The sequence below is a fragment of the Microtus pennsylvanicus genome, chromosome 16, assembly GCF_037038515.1.
Source record: "Microtus pennsylvanicus isolate mMicPen1 chromosome 16, mMicPen1.hap1, whole genome shotgun sequence".
Classification (NCBI taxonomy): Eukaryota; Metazoa; Chordata; class Mammalia; order Rodentia; family Cricetidae; genus Microtus; species Microtus pennsylvanicus.
The window spans coordinates 8,649,802-8,677,563 of NC_134594.1; the positions used below are offsets into that span (position 1 = coordinate 8,649,802).

The following is a 27,762-nucleotide window of genomic DNA, read 5'->3' on the forward strand; positions in this document are numbered from 1 at the left end:
AGGACAGGTACTGTATGGAACCTAGCAAGGTCATGTTGCCGATGGTATTTCTCTAGCTAATTTTCTTTCTTCAGTTGTTCTAGCCAGGAAGCATCGACCTATGAATTTTCTCTAGTAGGGCCCAGTCTCCTTTCGGCTGGGTTTGTAATTAGATGTCAAACAGGAGGCCTGTGGCCTTAGTTATCTCCCCTCCAAGTGACAGGAAAGACTGCCCAAATAGCTACGAGCTATGAGACACACAGGATGACCGCTCAGCCCCAAATGACTTCACTGTGCAGATTTAAGGCTGCTCTAGTTGGCGCCAGCTTTGCTGTCTTTCTTCAGGACTGGAGAACCTTGAGAACAGAGTGAAAAAAAGCCTGTAGGCAAACGTGGGGCTATGGTCCATAGCGGGCCACCACGTGTGGACCGCGTTCTGTCACTCTCTGTGGAGCAGTCCTAAATTTCTCTTAGTCATTGCTTCTGGGGGCTAATTTCTCTCTCTCTCTTTTGTCTAACTTTTGGGACAATAACCATGATTTCATTCTGAAAAGTTTCCAGGGGGCCCGAGAAGAGAAATGGGTTAGGGAAAAGACGACACTTTCTCATTCTTTCTCCTCCTCCTCCTGCCTCCTTGTCCGTCCCTCCCACTCCTGGGCTGGGATTCCAGGTGTGCCCCACCATGCTCAGCGGGACTGGGGTGTAGCATGTGTGGTCCTGGGTTCAATCCTTCACTGCATAAGCCAGGCTTGGCGTCACAGCCTATGATGCTAGTCCTCAGGAGGTGGGGGTGGGAGGCTCAGAAGTCCGAGGCTGTTCTCAGCGACACAGTGAGTTCTAGGCCAGCCTAGGTTACCTGAGGCCGAATCAACATCAAATGCAAACAAGAGAGTCCAGAGCTGAACAGAGAGAAGAAAGTGGGCAAGGGCAGAAGGGGTGGAGAAGGAACGGAAATGTCCCTTCTGGGCTTGTCCCTGATGTGACCGTAGCGAGCTGGATGGCTGAAGCTACAAATATAAGCTACAAATATAAGCAGATCTGCATGGCGGGGTGGGGCAGACTGCAGGGCATAGCGAGGCTGAAGCTTTCCAGTTGTGCTGAGATCAGCATGGACCATGGGGTACCTGCCAGCCCTCTCCCTGCATCCGATGCTCACGCTTGCTCTTTTTCCTCCCGACAGCGCTGCGGCTCTCCGCCACCTGCATTGATGCTTTCTAAACACGCCCGTCCCTGTCTCCAGCATCCTACTGTTTGGCTTGACCCAGGTTCTTTTGTTTGAAATCCTGGCGTCTTGGGAGTCACCGGACTTCAATGACATCGGTGTGCTTGCCTGTTCCTTACCTTAGAGAAAACAATGCAAAAGACGGACGTGGCATATCTCCCTGTGGATGTGCTGGGAGAGTGTGTGCACATGGAGCTATTGAAGAAGAGTCTGATGCTCTCTCGGTGTGGCTCTTCACTGTCGCGGCCTCCTCCACCTAGCGCACGCTGCTAACGGCTGCCCTCTTTGTGCTCACACTCACAAATCCAGAAGTAACTTTATTTATTTTTTTATATATTTTATTTACTTATTCTTCTCCCAAGTATTAGATCCCCGATTGCAGTTTCCCCTCTCTCCTCTCCCCCTAGCCTCTACCCCCCACCTCCAGTCTCCCACAGACCCACTTCAGAAAAGGGCAGGTCTCCCAGGGACAGCAACCAAACATGGTACAACAAGTTACAATAAGACTTGGTGCATTCCTCATATCAAGGCTAGATGACACAACCCAGTAGGAGGAAAAGTGTCCCAAAAGCAGGCGAAAGAATCAGGGACATCTCCACTCCCGATGTTAGGAGGCCCACAAGAACAATCCAGCTACATAACCGTATTATATATGCAAGGGACCCAGCATAGACCTATGAAAGGTTCATGATTAACATTAAACACATACAATGACCTACATATGCATTTAGGGTTTCTTAGGAAAAAAAAATCTTTCTTTCATCTATTTATTTTCAAGACAGGGTTTCTCTGTAGCCCTGGTTGTCCTGGAACTTGTTTGCTAGACCAGGCTGGCCTTGAGCTCACAGAGATCCACCTGCTTCTGCCTTCCAAGTGTTGGGCAGGATTAAAGGCATGCACCACCATACCCAGCTTTATTTTTATTTTCATTTGTGTGTGTGTGTGTGTGTGTGTATGCACACATAGACACATGTGAATGCCGGTGCCCCACCGAGGGTAGAGGACATCAGTTTCTCACGAGCTACAGTTACAGGCAGTTATAAACTGCCTGACACGGGGACTTGGAACTACACTCAGGTCCTCTACAAGAACAGCAAGTGTTCTTAACTGCTGAGCCATCTCTCTACCCCCTAATGCACACAGAGTATTAGATACTTCTTCTTTCAAGGTAATGCATCCAATTACAAATCGTGAGGATTCAAATTAAACAGTCAGTCCCATCCCTTCTCTGAGGGCCGAGGTAGCTAAAGAAGTTCAGATTCAAAACTGAATTCCCCGTTGCACTTTCTTGGACTTGAATTTCGATCTTGGCACTTTGATTACCGCAACGGCGCTGGAATTAAGAATCACCTTGCTAAACTGGATTCTCTTCTCGCTTCTGCGGCGCTATGAACTACATTGTCATAAAATCAATAGGGAAACCTCAGCTGTCACGGATCCTAAGCAACTCCTAGCCACAGAAATAACACGAACTGGCATTTCCGAGTTGGAAAATGTGTGCTGTTTGGATGACAAGAGCGGATCTACCCGAACGGCTTTAAATTTCCTGATCTCTGTGAGTGCAGAGGCCTGCCCCCACTGAGAGACTGAGATCCTGGAATCCGCTTTTCTCCTGGTTAGAGACCAGGTGTTCCCTTTCTTCTTTCAGAAACAACCACAGGGGCCAGCACAGCATATTGAGATGTGGGACTCAGAGCTATTTCTAAGCTCTTCTAAGTTGGCTTTCAGAGAATTTATAACAGGATTTCAAATTAGGTATTTTTTCTTTTCCTCTCCTGAACCAATGCAAAATTCAGATTTGGATTTAAAAGTAGGATTCAGAAACGAAGTGCTGAACAGTTTCAAAGCCTGTCTGCCCGGCCACTGCCAGGACACTGCAGTATCTGAAGCCTGCAATTCCAGAAACAAGGGCGCACCGCCGGGCTCATTTCTGATCGGAAACAACATAACCAGTTGCAGTTGCCCCAACTTCACCATCTCGGGGGACAATGCTCAGCCTTGCTACACAGTCTGCTACACACATGCTAGCATGCCATTCAGAGGAGAGAAGAGGAGCCCGTGACCAGACCGACTCTGTTTTTAGTTTTGACACTGCTTTCCGCTCAGCTCAGGGACTCTCTTTTCAAAACTTGTTACTGGATGCACCTACCCTGGAGTTCAACCAGCTTGGACGCTTGGATTATGCAGGAAACATGCTAACTCATCCCAAAATCTTGCTAAGAAGGCATATGACCATGGCACACTACAAATCGTTTACACACTAGAGGTAAAAATATTCTCTGGTGAGTCTGTCAGAGAGTCTATGCAGCACAGTTGCCCAGTGCCTGGATCAAACTATCCAGGTAAGCAAGTAAGTAAATACATACTCGAGAAAGCTAGATGAAGGCTGGCCGTGGTGGCGCACGCCTTCAACCCCAGCACTCGGAAGCAGAGGCAGGTGGATTTCGGTGAGATGGAGGCCAGTCAGGGCTACACAGAGATACCCTGTCTCGAACGTGCTCCCCGCCACAGAAGATAAAAGCCAGAGGGAGATCAGTGACACAAGAACATCGTATAGTTTTATAGTGTGGACGTGTGACACTTGTCGTTTCTAAGCTGTGGCTGCGGGAGTCTGTTTCCTCCATCGGCCATCGTTAAGATCTTTGGTCTGAGAACGAAGCTCTCTACCTCTGATTTGCTCAGCTTCCCGGAGTCAAGGTTTGTCTGTTGCACCCACTTAGCTCTGGAACAAAATAGAACTCGGGCTTCTGTCAAAAGCCAGTATTTCAAACAAGCTCCATTTACAATCTCTCAGAAGTCTCCAAATCACCAGGTGCTGGTGGCAAACACCTTTAATCACAGTACTGAGTTCAACGAGAGATCAGAGTTCAGACTCAGAATATGAGGCCAGCCTGTTCTACGGAGCGAGTTCCAGAATAGCCTGGGCTACACAGGGAAACCCACACTCAAAAAACAAAACAAAACAAGAAACAAGATAAAGAGGTCTCTGACTCATTATGAATAGGCTTTTTCAGGGACTCAGGCCTAGCCTGGTTTTGAACTTGTGCCTCCCTAGTACTGGGATTACAGACATGGATCACTACCCCCACCCAGTCTATGCTGTGCTGGAAATTGAAGCGATGCTTTGTGCATGTCAGATAGGCACTCTATCAATCAAGTGATATCTGTACTTCATTCAGACTTTCTTGGCAACTTTGCTCTAGGACTTTGGACACTGCAGGGTTTATCTATGATCATGGTTCCTCGGCTCTTCTAGAACAAGGGGATACAAGGGACAAAGCGTACACAAGTACCAAGTCACTCTTCCAGACAAGAGTCCCCCAGCGGGAGTGGGACAGGGGGAGTCAGGACCAGGCACATCATACCAGCTGCAACCAGAATTTGGTAAATTCTGATGTTTCGCTGTAACCGGACATTTGATGAATTAGCTTTTCTTGCCATTGTAGGAAATGACTAAATCCTACCCCAATCTCAGGTAAGGTGCCTGTGGGTGAGGACAGGGGGGCTTGTAAAATTATATCTGATTCCTTAAATTTGATAATAGTGTTCTTCCATGTGGCCAAGTCAGACCTCAAATTTCCAACGTCTGAGCCTCTTGTCTCTACCTCCTAAATTCCAAACCAGGGGTGTGAGCCAATACACTTAATACACACGCCTTCTAAGGCAGTTCCCTAAGCTTTCTGTTGGCTTAATTTTACAGACATATCTGTGTCTCCATTGATCTGTTCAAACGGTACATGATGCAGGAGTCTTGTGCCACCAATTCGGGCACCTTGCTTCTTCTTAATTCTTGTTCCTAGCCAAGCAAGGTGCTACCAAAGGTGAATTCCCAGCCCTGAAAACACACTTATAGTTCAAAAATCACTACATCAACAAAATATGCCTGAAGTTCCAAGGTTGTAGATCTGAAATCCTCTAGTCTAATGCCCAGGTGTGACATTCCCCTGCGGATACCAAGTTCTAGACCAATGGCATAGTCTCTGCCCCTGGGAGCACTCTGTCCTTGGGGATTCAAAAAGAAGGGAAAAGTTTCAATGTTCACTTGCCAGAGTTACTACATTTTTAAAAGAGAGTCCAGAATCTCCACACTTTCTTTTGAGCTCTCTCTCTCTCTCTCTCTCTCTCTCTCTCTCTCTCTCTCTCTCTCGTACTCTTGGTCACCAAGAAAATATATCTTAAAAGGAATTCTTTTCCATGCAGTTCACTAAGAACAGTTATAGCAGGGTGTCTCTCCTGGGAAGTGTGGGCACTTGTTGATCTCCGGGTTAGGGGCGGGGTTTGGGAAATTCGACCTCTGCCTGCCCTTGCAAGTTGTGGGGTTGTAGATTGGCAGCGGCTCAGCGGAGGCAGGGCCCGGGATAGCAGGGGTCAGGGAGGTTGAGATGTATTCAAATGTAAATTTACACCTGAAAAGACAGAATGGAGTCACCCACTTGGGGGGTGATTTGAGTTTCTTGTGAATACACGCCCTGAGAGCTTCCTCCGAAAAGATGAAAGTTGCAGGAGAGGGGAAACCCAGTCTAGAAGTGCAGGAGCAGGAAGAAAGGAGGGAGCAGACACGGCTTTGATGAGCAAAAGAAATGAGTTCAGCCACCGGTTGTAAATCTATTTTCAACTTTTCCTTTTCAATGCAGTTTTGAGATACAATAGCATGGTGGTAATTTCTGCCTTTCTAAATATTTGGAATTGTCTATGAAATCAGGAATATTCAAATAAAGAACCAGCCTGTTTTTTTTTTCCCCTGGCATTTTCCTGGGCTTTCTTGCTGTGTAACAGTCTTTCTCTTTAATGACTGCTGCCTCCCTTGCTTAGTGGAATCCCAAAGTACCAGTGAGTAAACAAGAAAGAAAGAAAGACAGGAAAGAAGAAGAAGAAGAAGAAGAAGAAGAAGAAGAAGAAGAAGAAGAAGAAGAAGAAGAAGAAGAAGAAGAAGAAAACACTTCTACATTCCGACACTGCCTTCAACCTCAGATGACAGTAAAAGGTTCATTCAGACCCCAGGACCACACTGAGGCATTAATTAGGCTGATGAAATCCATGGAAATGTATGGATTCAGCATAATCAAGTTTCCACCGCAGACTACCGTTTAGGAATATGTGAGCAGCTGGGAGAATAGAAAGTACTGTTAGAGTTAAGTCATGCATGTAATTGAGTATATTTAACATAACCATTTTAATGACCAGTGATTAAAAGTGCATCTTACTTAAATGGTATATCCTCTGCAATTTGTTCATATCAAGTCGATAATGTTCTCAGAAGGAAAAGGGGGATACAAATTTCTAAACAAGTTTTTTTTTTTTCAGTTGGGAAGAAAAGGGCAAGAAAATGAAGTGAGAAGGGAATAAAAAGCCTCTTGCATGCAAAGAGCTTCACCGGTATGCTCTAAATTAGCCGCTGTTTTGGGCAGTCTGTACTTAGTTCAAACAAAGTAATAGGAAGATATAAGCACATAATATGTGAATTTTTCCCTTTGAGTCCCTTTCTCGGCTGAAGGCTTTAAGGTGTTCATCTGTGTGTGTATGTGTGTGCACGTGTGTCCATGTGTGTGCACGTGTGTGCATGTGTGTCCATGTGTGTGCACGTGTGTCCATGTGTGCATGTGTGTCCATGTGTGTGCACGTGTGTCCATGTGTGTGCACGTGTGTCCATGTGTGTGCATGTGTGTGCTGTCACTTCAGCTTCCACGCAGGCCAAAATTCTTCTAATTTGAAGAGATTTCCCTAGGGATCTGGGAAGTTCACCCTTGCAATCTTCCAGGCTGTAGGGTTGGCTGATGTGAGTGGAACCTGCCCCTGGGAAGAAGAGTCTACAGAAACAGAAGCACCCGGATATGGCTGACCATAAGCAAACACAACACGGCCCAGAAATCTGTAAAGTGTGTGTGTGTGGGGGGGGGGGGGGGCTGAACTGTTTCAACCACTAAAGGGGCCTGGACTCTCAGTCCACACGCTTAGAGGCAGAGTAGGCTCTGTCCCATTCACAGGGACCAGGCCTATAAATGCCGGCTTTGTGGGACCGTGCACAAGCCAGCCTGGCTACTTTTGTTATATGTTCTCAGCTTTTGTGCTCAAACAACAAAACCCACCAATGACTGTGCCCCAGGAAAGAACGAAAGGCAGAGGAGGCTCCAGACCTGCGTGCAGGAAGGACACACACCCGCCCAGGCCCCATTAAAAGCGGGAGTTTGGGAGGGCTGTCCAGCTCCCAAAGTTGCTCCACAGAGCTCCTTTTTCACTCTCGTCTCTCCCACCCCCATTCCCACAGAGAGACAATCCATTCTCCTGTTGAAAAGGAAGGCCGCAGAGGGGCACATTGCTGTGGATGTCTGGGAGTTGGGCTGACACGTTTACTAGCTCAAGAGGAGGCTAAGGGAAGTGTGCAAACACGAGAAAGGAGGCTGGTGTGCGTATTTGGGTTACATCGACCACAATAAAGGAAGTTTTTAGGGGAAAAATCATTTGGAGTCTTTCCACCTCCAGGTAACGTGTGTGTCTCTTTTGGCTTGGAGGGATAGGTCCGGGGACGTGCGGGCTCTGAGGCACACTCTTGTCCTCAATGTGCAGTCTATAAACGTGGCCGAAGAGTAGTGCCAGGGCAGGCAGAGCAGAAGAATCTGAGCCTTGAAAGCATCTTTTCCTTCTGGCTATGGTAGCACTTAGATGATAATGTGGGCAGTCAAGCTGGGAGATTTATATCTTTTGGAAAGTGGAGCAAGCCAGATGGTAATAGCGTCATTAACACACAAACTTGGGATGTGGGAGTCAAGCTTGAAATCAGGGAAGAGCTCAAGAGAACAAAGGGGGCTGCTGTGAAGAGCCCCCCCCTCTGCTGGCCAGAGCCCCCCCCCCTCTGCTGGCCAGAGTTAAGAGCCCCTTGGTACTGGGGTCTGCTCCTGTCCAGAACTGGATAATAAACAGCAACCTTCCTGATCTCCCGTTGTGACTTAGTACAGAGAAAACTTTTCCAACAGGCAAATTCAAAAGTCATTCGTGGGTAAGCCTTCATACTCTGAAGTGGCAGGAGAGGGCCTTTAATTCAAATGTGTGTCCCCCCAACCCAGTATGATAAGCCCTGCAATGTTGACACTTTATGAAATCAAAGTTCTGCTTAGTGTATGTTTCAGACAAAAGTTCGCTTCCCTCCCCTTATGTAAACACCGTATGCAAACAAGACAAGTTCAGAAGCACCTCCTTTTATTTTATTTTTTTTTTTCATTTTGGTGCTGGGTTTTGGTGCAAAGGTGTTGGGGGGCACAGTGGCAAACTGAGTTTTACTTCGTAAGACTTTGATGGTCAAGTCAAGCTTTTTCTGAATAGATAAGGTTTAGAAAGAACAAAGACGATACCAGGACAGTATAAAAATGGAACTAGTAATAATGAGTTTATTCTAACTACCTCTGCAGACGCTTGTGAACAGCGAGTACAGTCGTAACTAACAAGACAGAAATTAGTAATTGTGTCATTTTATTAATGCAACGTGTGTGTACACATATATACACAATGCATTATTAAAAAGAAGAGCAACATTCTTGACACAATGAACGTGCCACACACAGCTTCCGGAAGACAGCAAGCAAAGGTGATGGGGATCAAGCCTCGACTTGCTTGAGTGATTCCTGTTAGTAACTAAAAGATGACGAGGTATAAACTAAAATTGAACATTTTCCCTTTTTTCTTAAAAGCAAAACAGAAAACAGCACACACACACACACACACACACACACACCCCGCCCCCCGCTTAAAAATACCCCCAAACTGAAGCTCTTTTTAAAGACCTTGAGGACTTATGCTCATGGCATTATTCAGAAAAATACTGAGCGGGGCCGTTCGTCACAGGCAATTGTTAAAGGCTTTCAAAGAGCCGATCAAACGCGGCCAGAGTAATCTACATTGGAGTCCGGATGGTGGAGTTACAGCGTACACCTGCGGGGTGTTTGCTGTCCTTGCCCCTCGCAGAGCTACAAATCTTGATTACAGCTCCCTGCCTAAATTTCTCCCCAGTTTGAAAACAAGAGTTTCTTGGGACAGTTCGCTTTGACCAGAGAGCTATTTGGACGCTCCAGTCAGAGCGGAGTGAAGCCATCAAGGTGGGGAGGGACAGGGGCGGCGAACAACAGAAAAGGTCTGTTTCTCGAATCGATTTCCTGAAACAGAACCTCCACCCAAATGCTGACAACCCTGTTAGAAGCCCTGATATGTCGCTTTGAATTCCCGCGTCTCCGAAACTACTTCACTGTCTTTGCCACAACTTTTTTTTTGCCGACCCAGTGTGTGGATAGCAAGCCCATTTCTTCTCTTTCTTTCCTCCACTCCCACAGGTGCCTACATTAGGACCAGTCCCCACCCTCGGCCAGCACTCTTTCTTTTTTTTCTGGTGCAAAACTACATCTTTCTCCCACTCCCCACCCCACGCCCTAGGGTCGGTATCTAGTGTGAAACTTTCACTTTTGATTCATTTGTTTGAGATTATCCTTATTACTCCCCCCCCCCCCCCGCTTTTCTGGGTTGGCTAGGTTCCCCACTGCCTTCACTCTGAGGGGCAAAACATGTGAAGTTGTGAGAAAAGAAGGCGAGCGAGGGTCGGACGGTTGGAAGCGGGAGGGACCTCAGCGTCTGTCTGCACTCAGCTAGCAAGTCCGCACACCGTCTGCAATCGGTGTGTGACCTATTTGGGGGTGGGGTGAGGACTAACCGGCGGCCCGCGATGCCAAGATCAACACTCGGAGCGAATGTTATCAATAGACCAATTTTCTGCTCTTACTCGGGCCTTTTTTTTGTTGTTGTTGTTTCATTCCTAAGTGGAGAGTGTCTGAGCTGCGCAAGACGCAACTGTACGGAGGCATCCGGAAAGAGAGGGCGCTAGAAGCGGGAGACGCAAATATGGAAATTAACTCATTAGGAAGGGGTGTGGTTAGCGCGAAGCCTCCTCCTCCATCCCTTCCTTTCTCCCTTGCTGCCACCGTCCTGGCTTGCTAAATATGAGATTACAAACAAACAAATAAAGCAGAAGCTGACTACGCAGCCCCAGATCAAACACGCTCCAGATAATTCTCTCCACTCAGCGCCGCGGCCAGCTCTGCCACGCAGCGCCCGCCCCTGTCGCCACCGGTGGCTGCGGCGCTCCCTGCGCCATCTCAGGCCGCCTGGTACCGCACCGGGGCAGCAGCCACCTTTCGAAGGCGCAGCACGTGGTCCCGACACCCGGCAGGGTGCACGTTTTAAACCCTAAGGCGCCAGCTTCAGCTTCTGGGGCGCCCTTCCGAGGGCGTCTGCTGACCTCGTGGTTCCTCTGCAAAGGCCGTGGGTGCTGGTGTGCTCTGGGGGAGAAAACAAGCAAGCTAGAAAGGAATGTCCCCGAGTCTCTGGCCTGGGGACGTTTTCTGCGGAGCCGTACTCCCAGCGCGAGATTGCGGTGTGCCAGGGCTCGGGTGAGACAAAATTGGCACCAAGGCGGAGGCAGGCTTAGCGTCAGAGCCCAAGGTTGAGATGTTAACAAAAGACAAGGTTCTCAAGAATGAAGACTAGGGGGCTGGACCGCCTGGAGTGCAAAATTCTGTGTTTAAATAAAATCGCGTGTGTGGGGGGAGCAATTAAAACGAAACAAAGTGCAAAACTCATCACTCTTTAGGGTGACACGCCTGCACGCACTCACACGACTCAGGCAGTCCAGTGTCTAGGTCCTGAAAGCCAGGCTCAGTGTAAGGCCTCAGGCAAAATGGTACTTCTAACGGCTGTCCTTCCGGCGACCGGCCTCCCCGCCCCTGACGCTCCCGCAGCTGCGGGCCCCTTGGAGGAAGGCTGCGCAGTCCCCAGCCTCCTGCTGCCTGCAGGCCACCGCGCCTCAATGCGGGCATTGTCCGCCGCGGGTGGGGAGGCCAGCAAACCGACACACAAGAATAGCAATGTGCCCGACTCCTCTTAAGACAAAGTTTCCAAACGCACTTCTTGTGCTGAAAAAATTACCTTTTTTTAAAAAAAAGTGCAAGTGCGTGTTTTTGTGGGCAAAGACTCATTTTCGAAAATCCTCTATTTCCTCAACAATTTTCACTTCTTTTGGGTTTTCAGAAAGGGAGGGAGTGGGCAGGGAAGTGACAGGCACATCATGCGAAGGGGGCCAAAAACGTGCACACGGCTGGCCGCGGTCAGTGGGACGGTTTTAAAATACAGGCAGTTGTCACCCTGGTCGGGGACGCGGAGACAGCTGCTGGGTCGGTGCGCCCAGTGGGAGGAGGGCCCGGGGCGCGTGTGCTGGGAAGCGTTTCGCACCTCCTGTTTATTTTAGAAAGGCGCCGAGGGGTGGGTGAGGAGCGAATTGTTCCTTCTCCCGACAGGCAGTATAAGTTGACTAAAATGGAGAGGCGGGCACATACAAAAACACAACCTTTGCTGGCTCCGAGTGTCTCTCCCCCTGACCCAAGTTCCAAAGGCTGGGGGCTTGCCACTTAGAAGACATTCGCAAGTCTGAAGACCCCAGCATCGGCGGTCTCCCTACCAAGGCAGAAGCAGCGGTGGATGCCGTTCGAATGGGGCCTTTGAGGACAAGGGTGATGAGGCTCTCATTCTAGCAGCGGGGATGCCTTCCTTCCAAGTGTGGTCTTTCTCTGGGTACTCTCAGCTCTTCCAGGTATTTGTGAGATAATGGTTCAGGTCTCTTGCCAGACTGTCTGGGGCAAGTCTATTCCAAGACCCTGCAAAACCGACTCCCTTTAAAGAAATCACACCAAAACAAAATAAGACCCAAACCAACCAACTAACCAACCAGACAAACAAAACAAAACGAGGCCCCTGCTCTCCAGGTCCCACAGCCAAATTGACCGTAAGGGCGCCCAAAGGGTTGTGGCAGTTTGCAAGTCTTGTTAATTTGGTAAGCTGACTGGACGCCTTAATGATAAATCCCCAATGTAAAGAGCCCGATACAAGCTCTAATTGCTGCTGGGAACTTCAGGTGGTTGCTAGGTTCTGTGGACCACCGCCACCCCAGAATGCCTCCAACAGTGTTTGGACAGTGGGCAGAGGGGTGGGGTGGAGTTTCTACAACTAGCGGTGCCCACATCTGCTGGGACTTCCATATCGAAGCTGTTCGTTTACCGGAGCCAACTTATGAAACCTCCACAATTAGATCTTCATTGTCCTTCCCCCATAATACTGTCTAGAAAGAAAAGGTCTTCTCGGTCGGGGCCAATCCAACGAAGCGTTTGACGTTATTAAATAATAAAGCGATTGTGATTTACATTGTTGTTGAGAAAAAAGGCCAATTATCCACTGTTATGTTGCCATAAAGATCATATTAACTCGAATTAGCAATCAAACAATATGCGAGCGCCTAAAAAGTACAGCAGAAGTGGGTGACAGCTACCGCGACGTCTTCACTTTCACCAGCAAACCCACCCGCGTCGTCAGCCTGAGCAAAAGAGGCCGACACACCAGGCCCGAAGGAGGGAAGAGAGCCGCGAGGTGGTGATTAACCGTGTCCAGTGTTAATTATTCTCAATTAATCCCAAACAGTGCAAACCTTTCCTGGTTCTATGCAAGTTCCCGCGTTGGGAATGCTCTGGGGATTGCACCTCTTTGGGAGGGAAGAGGCGCCTTGGAGTACCTGCAGGCTGAGCAAAGGGACTGGGATGCAGGTGCGTTCGATGATGCTGGGCGTGGTGCGCGCGCGCAGGAGGTTCGCTGCCTTCCCCACAACCCCAGCTGCAACCCGAGGCAGACGCCAGACGTGGGTAAGGCCCACAGCATCCTTCCACCCCACCCCACCCCCCGTGAATCGTGCGTCTTCTCTACTCAAATCCCTCGCGCGCGCGCCCTCTGTTATTAGGTTTATAACTCGTTGCCCACTTAAATCTGTGCAGCCAACCAAGGAAATCTAAATAGGTTTGAGTCGCCCCTTGGGTACCGAATGGAGGCTTTAATAAGAAAGATTAATTGTGGGTGTGTACCGGCCGGAAGATACGTTAGCGCTTAAGCTGCGACCGCTGTGGATGGGGGAGCCAGAACCCTGTTCTGGGTCTACACTTTAAGTAGGCGCCATAGGCATACCCACTGTGAGGCCACGGGCAGTGGGCTTTGTCGCGCCCTCAGACATCTCTCCCTGAGATTCGGGGTTTTAAAGAATTTGGCCTTTACTATCATTGCTTTTCAGAAACACCCGGTGCAACTCTTACTCATGCAGAGGTGAGCAAGGGGTCCTGCCAGGTTACCCCCCGCCCCCCCCCCCCCGCAAGTGTTTAAGTGAACCATAAACAGGTTTTGCTTGGGGAGGGCCGTTGGAAGGTTAATGTTTTTCTTGGCTAGAGGAGTGCGCTTTAACTGTAAGTAAACTGGGAGTAATATTTCTCAGCACAAATGGGAACCATCTATTAGCTGGGCCACCTCGGTGTCACCCTCATATCGCGGGCCAGGGTGGTGCTGCGGGAAGTATCTTACCTCCCCTTAAATGTCCAGATCCAAAACTAAAGCCTGGCAAAGCGACGGGGCAGGGTGTGTGAAGAAGGGCCCTGACTGCGAAGTTCCCAGCAGCCTCTCACTCTTAAATAATCCCATTGCAAACTTGCTGCACCCAGGGCCGGCGTTTACACCAGGGCGAGATGAACTCTTCTAACGTCTGCTCCTTGCCAGCAAGGGCGGCTAAAGGGTGGTCACATTTTCTGTCCAGAGTTTTTAAACAGTTGCCGCCTTTCCTGACCCCCTTCTCTTTCTCCCCACCCCTCTCCCCAGTAAAACCAATTCAAAAGGGGACAGGACAGCGATCAGCGAGATTAACGTGCCTTCATTTGTAGGATTAGCCCTCTCGTACTGCATAATAAAATACTAGAGGTCCTTTTACATTTAAACAAATACACGGAATTCATGCCTTCTCTCCTTTCCTGTTTGATCTCACAGGACATGCAAGACCCGGGCTTGGAACCTAAGTAGTCTCAGAAAAACTTTTAACTTAGAGTTTTCAGATCCCAGCACATCTGGCCCTTCTGAGCATTGATATTGGGAGAGAGCAGAGAGATCCGCTCACTTTTTAATATCTACAGCTATAGATTTGAGTTTGGAACTCACGATTAAAAGTCTGTTTGTTCCTCCCAGGGCTCATGGATTTCAATGCTGGCCATAGGAACCACAAAATGTTCATTAAAGGAACCTATGCAAGGCTACTGTATGGCCACTTTGTTGGTTCAGAACTATGGATGGGGGAAAGTATGTAAGTGGGAGCCGATGTCACGCTGGCCACCAGTGTGTGGTCTATTGTGGGAAACGCTGCTTTTTGACTGAACAGAGGGCCCCCTCCCCCTTTCCCAGCTCTACTGCACCTGCAGTGGATGAGGGAGTCCCTGCCATTCAGCCCATCGCAGATTGTTCAAACACAAGACATCTCTGACAGCACTCAATTCATTACATTTCTTCCTGCTTTTCAAACCAACACACACACACAAAATGAGTATTGCCAGCCAGTGACAGCCAAAAAAAAAAAATCTTAAAATACTTTATATGCAGCTAATTTAGAAGCTCACACAACTAACCATGAAATATTTTGTGTCCTTAACTTGGAAAGCTTCCTGGGGCTGGATGGGGGATGGGAGGATTACCTGATTTTTTTCCCCCCCCCTATTAAAACTTATCTCCATAGTTTATAGGGAAATAGTAAGTTTGTAAAATGACATTACTCACAGAGCAGGGAGAACTTTCTATGGGGATCAAAGCCAAAACATGCAAGAGAAAAGAGGTCCTGATTAATCTTAGCAGAAGGGCCCACTTGATATATATTCACAGTTTATGCTGGGGAACCAGCAAGCTAAAAGAGGTGGGGTACCCAAGTACCAGGAGCAGGCTCCTGAGGAGGAGAGGGAAGCCCTGGGGGCCTGAGGTGAGAGCTAAACATTTAAATCAGTCTCCTGACAAGCACGCCTCAGCTCCATATGTTCAGGTTTGCTTTGCCATCCTTGGATCCTAAAATGTTTTGCACTCTTTTGCAAAGCTGATGAGAGGGTGTTTAGAAAACTACAGAGAAAGTGCTAGCCTAGTTGACCAGAAGTTGGAGTAAACAAACTCCTGAGGAGCCTAGGTTTTAAGGTAGACCTTCCCTGGAGGAGGGAGGAAAAAGAGGGGACTTTGAAAAGATAGGCTTGCTTCATGGACTGTCATGTTATGCAAGAACCCAGATTGGAGCTGTTGGCCGATTCTTGCTGAATCATTAGTCTTGTGAGATCCTAGACCAATATCAGAATATAAAGCCCAGTTTCTGAACCCATTGCACTTGAAGGGAATTAAAAATATATATACAACTGATTTAAGGGGGTTGAAAAGAAAGCCTGGGCAGTACATCTCCAAGAACACCAACGGGCTTCCGCCAGCCACTTTGTCCATCTTAGACACACTCCGGCCACCAAACAGCTTCATCTGTAACTTGCCCAGGCAATGTCTGTAATCAGTGTTTAACTCTAACATGGTATCATTCCTATTCTGAGATGGGTCTGATGTTGCTCTAATTTAAAGTTGTACAGATCCTCAGGACTGGAAGGCATGGAGAACATGGACTTGGCAAGCCAATGGTAAGCCAGGAGCAATTGTTCTAACCACCGTGGCATCAGAGCCAGGTCCAAAGCTGTTGCTGGGACTCAGGAAGGCAGAAACAGACAACTCATGGAACATCTAGAAAGGCCTCCGGCCTAATTCGATGGCCTAAAGACTAAAAAAAAAAAAAACCCACAGCTGACCAACTCATTCTGACCTCAGAATGAACTAGCTAGCAGATGACTCCACCTCTGCAAGTACACATAAAGGAAAAAGAATCCCGCTGTAACGTATGTGAGCAGGGACATTTGAATGCTGGGGAGACCAGGGTCCTCTACAACTGGACCTTTAGGTAGTGTGATAGAGGTCAGCTTTACTACTGGTCAAGAACTCTCTGGTCCAGATAGATCTCCCCGAGTTGCTGTGAACCCTGACATCACAAGGTCTCCTTCTGGCCTGGCTGCCAGTGATTAAGAATGTTGGGGAAGAAGTCATGGCTCTTTATAATACAGTCACTATTTTACTGCCCTCTGGGAGTGGGGGCAAGCCAAGTCTCAAGTGCCAATAGTTTTCTCTTCAGGGAGACACAGTGGTGACAGAGTTTCCAAGTGACTTTCCAGGCTAACCCTAAGCCAAAAGGAGTAGAAAAGAGGCTGGAAGAGTGGCCCCCAAGCTTAACGCCACTGCCTAGAACCAGCAAGAAGGACCAGCAAGACAAACTTGGCTCATGTGCTCGCTCCCCTTGTCTCTCACCTTGTTCTGAGAGACAGAGAGGAAATCTCTGGCTTGAATCAAGGCAGTAGATGTTGGGGGCGTGGGAGTGGATTCGCACGGCCTTCTCTACTTCACACTTGAGGAAGCGCAGGGCTGGCTCAGCATCCCCACCTGCATCTTGCATCCTTCCACCCTTCCCCCAATCCAACCAGACCAGAAGACTCGCAAAACTTCCCACACTTCTGCCAGCTCTTCCCCTCTGACCCTGGGTGGGAAGGAGCCGGTGGGGCTTGGCCACAGGCAAAGGACTAGGGTGAGATGTCAGGGAGACAAGACCTGGTCGACAACTTGTGAATTGGAAGGTCTGGAGCCTGGAGCCATCTCTGGGGCCAGGAGGTCAACAAACAGAGGGTTCAGGCTCCCGCGCAGGAGGATGCAGGGGACTCTGTAGCAGCGACACAGTGTAGCAGCTGAACGCAGGGCTGCGGGAGGGCAGAGAGACTGGGAACCCCTGAGCATTTTATTGGGGTGGGGTCTCTGGCCGCGGTGATGTCAGAAGCTGCCCAACCCAGGTCAGCCACCCGTTAGGTTTGCCCCAGCCCAAGCCCAAGGCTCTAGGCCTGGGCCCGACAGTCCCTTCCTCTCAGGCGGCCTGCAGGAGGCTGGGGAGCTCTCAACTCAGTCCTGCCGAATCTGGGCCTAGAGAGGCAAAGGTGGTTCAAAGCGCCAAAATCTTTATAGCTCCGTGCTCACTTGACTGGGTTATAGACCTCAGATAGGGTCATAAAACGAATGGCCCCTCCAAACTTTGGATCACCTGAGCTGCCTTCCAACTAGGAAAACTACCTCTAGCCTGAACGCTGGCCCAGCAGCCACAAGTAAGTCTCTGTGTCCCTCAGATGAGAAAGATTTACCACTTGCTTCTGGAGAGAAACTGAGAGCAGCGCCCAGGAAGTCAGAACTACTCCCATTCTACCAAAATATAAAATACAATTCATCCGGAACCGCACACAGAAAGAGGGCTCTGACTCAAGAAATCCCAGCTTACCTGAGTACTCCCGTCTCCCCAAGAGAAGTCTCTTTAGTCAAAACAAGAAAGTCGAGTCGCCCATTATTTTCTAAAGGCCACAGAAGGAAAACATCCTCGCGCAGAATAACAACACTAAAGCTGGCTAGCATCCCTAGAAGAGAGGAGGCTCTCGGCTGGTGTCACGGGCACATTTCCGGTAAAGTTTTTAATAGAAAATAATTATGAAAGACGTCAACGTAATCCTGCAGTTAGAGCCATCTTCCCTGTCTTTGGAAAGCTCTGTGGAGCTTATTTTAAATTTCCAGAGGCCGTGTACAGGCCTTTGGACATTATCCAGACTCTCACAGTAAAGGACAGAGTTTCTCCGGTCTTTAAGGAATCCATCTCTTAGACAGGGTCCCTAGGGAGAGGCAGTCAGACATCTTTCAAGTCAGGTCAAAAAAGGAAGCGAAGAGTATGAAGCCAATTCCCAAACCCAGGCCCAGGTGGACCCTGTACGAGGAAAAGCAACAGAAAACAAACAAAAACAAAGCAGAAAACCCCACCGAGATGCAAATTGTTTGAAAGTAATAGTGGAGTGTGTGTGTGTGTGGGGGGGTATGGGAGAATTAGAAACTGGGGTCCTGGCTAAGGGGGTTCCATGCAAAAGAAATTCCAGGAAGAAACAAATATGAAGGCCTGCTTTTCAAAACTTTTCGAAAGCAAGAAATGGGGGAAGGGAGTTTCAGAGAGGAAGTGTTCTCAGTCACAACATAAAATAAATAGATAGATAAGGAGAATAATAAGAGATGCCAACTAGTAGTGATCAGCCACAGCCAGTCCACAGTCAGACCTCAATCTCAGAGCAGTTGAAAAGTAAAACCTCGTGCACACAAAGGCCCGATTTAATTTCGCTCGGGTAATGGCTCTAAATGAAGACCCCATCACCAAACAGTTTAGTAGTGGTCCTCCCCCCCCACCCCAGGCCCTGATCAACTCCTTTCAATGTGAGAAAACTGGCAGCTCAATCCCAGTCAATGGAGCATCTACAACAAAAGTTCTGAGAAGCTGAATGAATTGGGCTGTAATTACTGCCCCCCCCCCAGCTTATGTCTTATTCATTCAATTTATATTATTGTGGAGGAATCTTACTCTCAAAATCATTCGATTACCAGATTACCATTCACCTAAGGTCATGGAGGAACCTGTGACATGGCAGAAATGCATACCCCCCCCCCAGTGTTAAAACCAACAGGAGAAGAAGGGACTCCTTGCACCTCTATTTACTCTGCCATTATTAGAACTCAGAACACCCAGCCTGGTGCCTTCCATTTCAAACCTTTGCTTTTGTTGCCAAACAAGAGTACGTTCCCTACCTAAGCTCAAGCCTGGCAGGGGCGTGAGAGATCCTGTGACTTCGTTATTTGGACAAGGCAGAGGTTGTATAAAACACCATCCAGTTCCTCCCCAACATCAGACTCTAAAATATCTTGCCAGATATGGTGAAGAAATTCACGTAAATTATTATATAGTTCTTTCTTTTGAACTAAAAATAGTCCCTGAAACGGGATTTTTTTTAAAAAAAAATGCAATTCTTTCCCTTGAACCAGGAAAATGTTTCAGGAAAAAAGTCAGCCTTGGAGTGGCAGGGTTTCCCACACCTTTCCATCTGAGATGCTGCTGATCGGTAGTCTCGGGAGATTTTCCCACTGCAAGAATGTGTCGCTTCCAGAAATAAGTACAGCTATTACATCCAAATCTACTAGCAGTCTAAATAATTAATTGAAGCATTGCTCTTTGACCTTGAAAAGTCCAGTAGGGACACATTTATAGTAATAATACCTCCGAATGAGCCCTTGTCAAATATTCATTTAGTGGTTAATGTGAGCCATTTTCCCCTGGGATAGTCTGTGATACCAGCTTTCCAGCATTGGCAAAGGAACCTTGTTAATCTACTCCCGCTCAGCAAAATATTTTAACACTCTTTTAAGATATGGAGGGGGCGGGGGTAGGAGAAAAAAATGTAGCAAGCACAGATTATATGCTCATCCTGGTACAGATTTCTAGTCTGTGTATAAAGTCAAAGCAATATTTAAATTCACCCTCTTGGCTGGAAATTAACTCTCTTTGACCAGCACAATATCCCTAGGAATGATGGGAACAGCCAGTAACAGAAGCAAGCCATCCCTGCCTGGGCAGATTCATGTCTTATCCCTTTTCTTTAAAATGAAATTCTTCTTAAAAATGATTTGCTCATAAATATTAACCTAGGTATGAAATTATACATCTTGGGAACTGTTTTACTCAATAAAATGGATAATGCAAAAGAAAAGGAGTATTTTTTCTTCAGTTGCAGTTTATCAAAAGCTTCTATACTTGCAAACAAAATACGGTGACCTCTACTTTTAAACTATTTGGTTTGGAGATATGGGGTTTCTCCTCTCCCCCCACCCTTTTTTTGAAGAGTGATAATCATTTAAATGTTTTTAACTCTCAAAAGTGCTTTTCTGTTTTGCGAAATATTTGAACCTGAGCATCTCCCCAACAATGTTTGGCTTGGGTCAGATCCACTGAGCCTTTTTCTTGTTCCTTTAAACTGGGAGATTGAGTCTGGTCAATTATTGTAAACTGTGTACACACACACACACACACATATATATGTATATATACACATATATATGCATATATATCCCTAAAATATATTTATTTTCAAATATATACATTCTATACTGTCCATTGGCTTGAATTCTGAGAATATCCTCTCCTGTCCCCCAGCACGAGAGTTTGGTTCTTTATTCAAAGTTTCTTTTATTCCTATGTGTGAGCAAGAACTGTCGAGCGTGCTCATCACCACGTGAATAATCCTATATGCATCACAATGGCTGGCCAGGCCCAGAGAAATTCTTTCAGAGTCTCTGCATTAATTAGAGGAGAAAATGCCTAGCTTGGATTGGAAACTGAATAAATGTCCCTTCTCCATACAGCATAACCGTAAAAACGAAAATAAAGAAAACTACCCACTGTACACCTGAAATGAAGCGATCGAGAAGAAATATAAACACAGAAAACGACACCTTCATATTCCTCCACAGAACATCAGCAGCTCCTCAAGAAAGAAAAAGACTTTCTTGCAAAAGAGGCAACGTAGGCCTAGAGGCTGACAGAACCGGCTAAGGCCGGTATCCGGCTCCAGGGCAGAAAGCGCCGCAGGATTCTAACTTTAGCAGAGGTGCCTCGAGCCGACTCTCTAGAAACAGAAGCAATGCTAAACTCCTAAGGACGCTCGATTGCTGGTTCTTGGTGCCTTTGGATGGATGAGCGGAAATGGGGGCAGGGAGGGAAGAGCCCGCCAGCGGCCTCGGCTGCGCCGCCAGAACCTGCTGGTTAGCCTAAAGACCTCGGCGGTTCCCAACTTTTCAGCTCCAGCCGAGGACGTGGCCAGCCTCTCTTTACTTTTCCTGGGGCGAAAGAAAACAGCAAATCCAATCTCGTTTCCCCTCCCTCTCTCCTCCCCGTCTCTCTATTACTGTAGTAAAACAGTTAACAGATCAAAAGCACAATCATGTCCAAATGTGATCAGAGCGCACAAAGCGAAATATCTACCTCGGAGTCGAGAGCTTTCTTCTGTAATATGTCTGTTGCCTGGCTTCTCTTTTGCGTGTAGCCAGCTGCAGAGATTATCCGATTTGGGACTAGTCTTGGACCCGCGCTGCCAAATTAAGAAGTGGAATCCGGAGTGGGGGGTGGGGGAGGAGAAAGGGGGAAATAAAATAAAAAGTCCATGATAAGTAAGGGAATTTTGCAAGGCGGTCTTTGCTTTTCCCTCGCCCCAAACAGGAAAACATAGAGGAGAAAGTTTATGAACTCGGGAAACAAAGACAGAAAACCACTTGTTTCCTCACACAATAGCAGGGATGGAGCCACCCAAGCACCTACCCGGCAGAACACTCCGCGTCTACTTTGTAATTATTCCGATACAAGAAGCATCATTTTCCCCTATAAACCACATTTCAAAGGGCCATTGTGTTGTAAAGAAAATGAAAACAAACCCAGCCAACCTGGCTCTGATTTGGCTCAATACCCCATCTGCTAAGCTACATGAAAATTTTAGAATCGACTCTTTCTGGCAACAAGTGGTACAAGCTAGCTTAAGCCCACAGCGCGCTTATTCACGCTGCTTCGGAAAGGAGGGGGTGGACTTACAATATATGCCTCTCGTTTCTATTTTAGAAATGACAGCGCATTTCAGTTTCCCTTTATTAATCAGCCAGCCATCTTTTTCTTCTGCAGTTAATGCTAACAGACATTGCTGGGAACGTCAAGCCTGGGGGCTCAGCATGGTATTCTCATTCCCCAAGAAGTTATGTCTAAGCATTGCTAGCCAAAGAAATGAAAGACTCAGGCATAATTTCAGTGTCCATATTTCAAAAATTTATTTATCTCAAACTGTGCATAATGGAGTAAAAACTTAAGTTGAAAATGTAGCTGTTATAAGGATGGTATTAGTTCAAATATATACATGGATTCTCGGCAGCCTGATTCCAATAACAGAGCCGAATCTTTTAAAGTACAACTACGGAAAATAAAAGGGGAAAAAAACCTTAAAATATCACAATTTACAGAAATATTACAAACCATAAGAAAATATTCCAAACACAGTAATTCCATATTCTTTTATCTGAACAAAATGAAAAGGTGGGATTGAACAAAAGCTTTTATAAATTAACAACGATATCAACCTGCATGGACATTTTTTTGCCTTTAACAGTAAGTTAAAAATTTAGTACAATCTAGAATTTTGCCCTTTTAAACAAGACCAAGAAAATAGTCTTGCCAGTACTTGTTCTGAAGTTTTCCTTTTGTACAATTTTAAAACTAAAATGTTCAAATCCGAATAAATTTCTTTCTTCCTTGTTTGTAACGGTCCTAATTTTACGCTGCAGAATCAAAACCCAGCAACAACCCTTTCCTCGAAAAATATTGGCAAATTCTCAGCTTATAAACAATGGACATTTGATTGCCATGTTTATCTCGATAAATACTGTACAAAAGTTGCTTGCAAATATTAAAACTTTTTTTTTTCGTCGCTCGGAGTCTAGCTCTAAATATTACTGGTAAAGACTTTTGCAAACTCCCTGCGAAGCGCCTAACGTACCACTAGAACTTTAAAAAAAAAAGTTTTGCGTAGTTTCTTTCTCCAGATCTATACATGGTCCGATCCCCCACCCTCCCCGCCGCCCTCAGGTTTTCTCTGTACAAAAATAGTCCCCCAAAAAGAAGTCCCAAGATCTCTCATAAAAGTTTTCTAGTCGGCATCACGGTTTTTGCGTTAATTTGGATGGGATTGGTGGTCTTTAGCCGCAGCTGTCACTTTGCTGCGGGCAATGAGATTTTTTTTTTCCTTTGAGCATATTAGATTTTTCTTACTCTCCTCTTTTGCACCCCTCCCAATTCCCTTGTTTCTCTTTGAAAATCTCTCTCTCCCTTTCTCAGTTCGCGGTCCGGCCCTCACATGTGCGACAGGGGCAGTGTGCCGTTAATGGCCGTGCCGGGCACCGGGCCGCTCTGGTAATGCTGGGCCATGTGCAGTCTACTGGGAGCAGCGGGCTCCGGCACCTCGGCGCCGGGGAGGTACATGCTGATCATGTCCCGGAGGTCCCCGGCCTGGCAGGGCGCCCTGGAGTGGGAGGAAGAGGTAACCACGGGGGGGCTGGAGCTGGCCTCGGACTTGACCACCGAGCCCATGGAACCCAGCGCCATGCCGGGGGTGCCCTGCTGCGAGTAGGACATGCTGTAGGTGGGCGAGCCGTTCATGTAGGTCTGCGAGCTGGTCATGGAGTTGTACTGCAGGGCGCTGACGTCGTAGCGGTGCATGGGCTGCATCTGCGCCGCGCCGTGCGCGTTGAGGCCCGGGTGCTGCGGGTAGCCTAGCTGCTCCTGCATCATGCTGTAGCTGCCGTTGCTCCAGCCGTTCATGTGAGCGTAGCTGTCCATGCGCTGGTTCACACCCGCACCCAGGCCGGCGCCCACCCCAACCCCGCTCGCCATGCTGTTCCCGCCCGGGGCCAGCAGCCCTCCGGGAAGCGTGTACTTATCCTTCTTCATGAGCGTCTTGGTTTTCCGCCGCGGCCGGTATTTATAATCCGGGTGCTCCTTCATGTGCAGAGCGCGCAGCCGCTTGGCCTCGTCGATGAACGGCCGTTTCTCGGTCTCCGACAAAAGTTTCCACTCGGCGCCCAGGCGCTTGCTGATCTCCGAGTTGTGCATCTTGGGGTTCTCCTGGGCCATCTTACGCCTCTGCCCCCGGGACCATACCATGAAGGCGTTCATGGGCCTCTTGACGCGGTCCGGGCTGTTCTTCTGGTTGCCGCCGGTCGCTGCAGCCGTGGTGTTGCCTCCGCCGCCGCCGCCCCCCGAAGCTTGCTGCGGGCCCGGCGGCTTCAGCTCCGTCTCCATCATGTTATACATGCGGGCGCTGGGCGCGGGCGCGGCCCGCCGGCGGCCGCCGACCCTCGGCCCGGCCGGGACTGCGGGGGCCGCGCACGGGGGCCGGGCTGCAGGGGCCGCGGGCGGGGGCGTCGGCGTGCACGGCCCTGCGCGGAGATCAGGCGGAGAATAGTTGGGGGGAAGCGGAGCTCTAGTCGGGCGAAGTGCAATTGGGATGAAAAAACAGGCGCTCTCCTCCTCGGGCCGCCGCGATTGTTGTGATTAGTTTTTGGAAAGGCTTAAGCCTCGGGCTCCAAACTTCTCTCCTTTCTTTCTCTCTCCTCTTCTTTCTCCCAGCCCTAGTCTTAAAGAGGCAGCAAAGTACTTTTCCCTTTTTGCAAACACTCTCTTCTCTGCCTTGACAACTCCTGATACTTTTTTGAACAAGTTAATAGACAACCATCCATGTGATGGGGGCTGTCAGGGAATAAATGGGTTTCCGGCGGCCAATCAGCGAGCGCCGGCTCCTGCGCCCGAGCCCAGCCTCGCCAGAGGGTTTTGCATGAAAGGGGGCGGGGCCTGCCGCGCCGCCGAGCCGAGCCCAGCAGAGCGCTGTGCCCGGAGCGGCGCGGGGGAGGCGGGCCCGCTGCCTGCAGCCGGCCGCGGGGGAACCTTTGTATCTCCCTTCCTCAGCAACAGGTCACGGCGCACGCCTGTTCGAAGGAAGTGGGTAAACAGCACCAAGACGACAGCTCCTTCCCCCCCTTGCTACGGAATATTGGCTCCCTCTTGGGTACATAAGGGAGGATGGGACGCGGGGAGCTGGGGCCAGGGTGGGGCAGGGCCCATGGGTGGTTCAGGGCGACCGTCCAACTAGTATTTCAGGAAGCTGGCAGGGCCGGAGGTGGTGTGCCATTGTTCCTCCGCTCATCCGCGGCACTGCTCTCGGTTCCAGCCCCTCTTCCTACCTTGGTGCCAACACCCACTCAGCCCCTCTTCTCACAGTATAGACAAGAAGTTAGACCCAAGCCTCGGGCCTCAGCGCCCTCCTGGCTTCCACGTCATCTGCTCGGCTCCCAGATAGTTCTCTGCCCATGTGGCCCACTGCAGAGCTGAGCTAGGGCCAGGCCTTGTTCTCAGCCTTCTCCTAGCCTGGCTCAGGTGTGGCTTAAGGAACCGCAGCACGTGTCCTCTATCCTAACTCCCTCCTCCACTAGTCTGTCCCATCCAGAGGGTGCAGGGGCAAAGCTTGAACTCTCCTCCCACTCTCCTAACCCCCATCCCCGACACAAGAGGATTTTCAGTGGGGGCAGTTTCAGATGAGAGCCTGGGGACGAAAGAATCAACAGAAAGAGGCTCCAGAGCACAGGCGAAGGGGGAGGGTCACGCAACTTCCTGGCATCCCACCGCGAGGCACCGAGGTGGCATTTGGGCTGCGCTCACCAACTCCCTCCCACGCAGCGTTCCCAGGATGGGAGCTGCGCAGCCAGCACTGCCCCTGCTGACTGGCAAGCTGGTAGCCGCGAAGGCCAGGCCGAGTTGGTCTAGGGCTGAGAGGCACTGGGACCTGGGAGGCACGCGGGGTTCAGAGGCACAGGTGCAGGCGAAGTGCGCAGGGACAAGGCCTACGGAACCCGGGGAGCCGGGCCCCAGCAAGCCCAGGCTGCGGGAGGATGGGCTGGGGGCGGGGGTAGGGGCTCAAGAATCTTGCCCGCCCTGGACCCGAGAGGGTAATTTTAGCCGATCTGCCATTGTCCAGACGTAAAGATTTCAATCGGCAGGCGCTCAAAGAAAGCCCAGAGCCACCGCACCACGTCCGTTACAAATAGGTAGTTTTGTTTCTCTTGTTGTCGCTACACGGAGTCAAACAAAGCCCCGTCTAAGTTTCCTTCCACTCTTGTTGGAACCTTTGTGGCTAAAATGCAGTTGGGTACAAAAGGGGAGAGAGAAGGGGGGGAGTCCTGATGCCATTTTTTTTTTCTTTTTAAATAAAGAGCTTAAACCATCAGGGTTAGGTTTTTTTCCCCCTGCAATTCTCCCAGCCCCTCCTCCCCTCAACCACCCCAACTAGGCCTAAAGAAAGCGTTCAGAAGGGTATCTGCCGGCCACGCTCCGCACATTGTCCTTACAGCCCTGTTTATTCCCCACTGTCCGCCTCTGCTCTCCTCCCACCCCCACGGCTCCAGTTCCTGTCCTTCCAGACTTGGCTGCTAGTGTCACACTCAAGCTAAATATGCTCACGTCACACCCGGAAAAGTTGTGGTAAAGAATTTTTTTGCAAACTTGAAGTAAATAATTTCTTTGCTACTTCTCCTTCTGTCTGTTCTGTCTGCCCCAGGTGCTCCTTAAATTTTGGTTGCTTTAGTTCTTGGGAACCCGAAAAGGACTTACAGAAACGCGTAAATATTTGGGACTCTTCAAATTAAAACATTGTTTTCAGCTTAATCGGGGTGTACTATTACGCTCAACACGAATCTCTGGAGACTACCGAAAAGGTTGAGCCGGGGAAGGCAGCCACCGACTTTTCAGCACGCCTAGTTTCTGGGATGTAGCTGCTGCGCCCCCTGCTGGTGTATTCGCTTTTCCAAGACTATGCCTTTAAAAAGAAGGTGTGTAGAAATAATTAAGTAAAAAAAAAAAGGAGGATGGAAGATCAAACTAATTACACATAATCTAAACAAAAGAAAAGTTAACATATCATATAAGCCGTAGGACCAAATCATAAGAATCAAATTTAATTTGCTTAACTTAGAAATGTACATAGAACCGCCAGATGAAGTGGAAGGTTAAACCAGGGGAAAATAGGTATAAATTATGAGATTCAACATATGAATGAATTATGATTGTCCGCGCGCCACGAAGGGCAGGCCGGGCATTCACTTTGTGATTGTGTATGTATCGGTAGGCGCTTAATAGCATTATTCTGAAAACTTAAAAAAGCTTATGGATAATTAAGTTTGAGGAGAAAAAAAAACCCCAACAAGTTAATGTGGACAACGGTGGTGTATATTTATTAAGATAAATATTAATAATGGATGGTGATAAAGGAACATCTTTTTAAAATCTTGATAAGTGTTCTTTCAAGGGTAGTAGTAAAAAGCATAGCTCCGCCCTCTCCTCCCCAACCATCGGATGGTGTGCAATTCTCAAATGCCTGTCTGCACCTGAACTCTATAATAATGTACTTAGAGAGGGTAAGGGTTCTGGCTGGGTCTTTTGTTAATTGCTTTATCATACGAATAACCTATGGGAGTACATTACAGTCGTGTTAGCCTTGGTAGCATTTATTTACAGGTTTATTTTAATTAAGCTTGCTGTACTTAGACTTATCCAGGCAAAGCACTAACCGTGGCTGCTGTTTATGCATAATAATGTGCAATGAAAGTAAGATTAAAGAAGATGGCAATAGCAAAGACCATTATTAGTTTATGGTTTTTAGAACATAAGCACTGAAAAAAAAATTAGATCACTGGCCACCCGATTTCAATCCAGCACCATCATAGTCCCCAAAGTATAATAAAAACTATAACAGCCCCAGCCCACGACGGAGGCAAGCCTCTTTGGGGGTTATAATAGCTGACTACAGTAGCAGCAACAATACACTATTGACTAGCAGACAATCAGAAAGAGTCTTGGAACAGGGTGCTTCATCCTCCGAGAATTTAAAATGTTGCCACTGGCATAGTTTATGAAAATTGGAAGTGCTTCATCTAAAGAGAATGTAACACTTCCCTTCCATGGGCAGCAAAAAGCGATACACTTTTAGACCAGCATTAGTGATTAGCATATGCCTGGAGGAATCACATTTTATTTTGCTCTGCTATTGGCCCTAGCCAGAAGCCTTAACTGCTAAGTATAACCCAATTTTATTTAAAAAATCTTTTGCATCAGTTTTTCTCTCCTAAATGCT

General features: G+C 48.3%; 2 protein-coding genes across 7 annotated transcripts in view; both read right to left on the reverse strand.

The window, feature by feature from the left end:
- The window catches only part of LOC142836495 (uncharacterized), a 56,508-nt gene that overhangs the window by 20,359 nt on the left and 8,387 nt on the right, over positions 1–27,762 (reverse strand). For 2 of the 6 annotated variants that reach the window (XR_012908094.1, XM_075950789.1), the window contains exon 2: positions 21,030–21,135. The exons of the other annotated variants lie outside the window; for them this stretch is intronic. Coding sequence is in view for 1 of the 2 variants with exons in the window: in XM_075950789.1 (XP_075806904.1) it covers positions 21,030–21,135 (106 nt within the window). In the remaining variant the exon portion in view is untranslated. The remainder of the gene's footprint in view (positions 1–21,029; positions 21,136–27,762) is intronic. 6 annotated transcript variants of the gene reach the window in all.
- On the reverse strand, positions 21,835–24,321 carry Sox2 (SRY-box transcription factor 2). Its single transcript, XM_075950800.1, has one exon. The coding sequence runs from the start codon at positions 23,892–23,894 to the stop codon at positions 22,935–22,937; it is 960 nt and encodes a 319-aa protein (XP_075806915.1). The 5' UTR covers positions 23,895–24,321; the 3' UTR covers positions 21,835–22,934.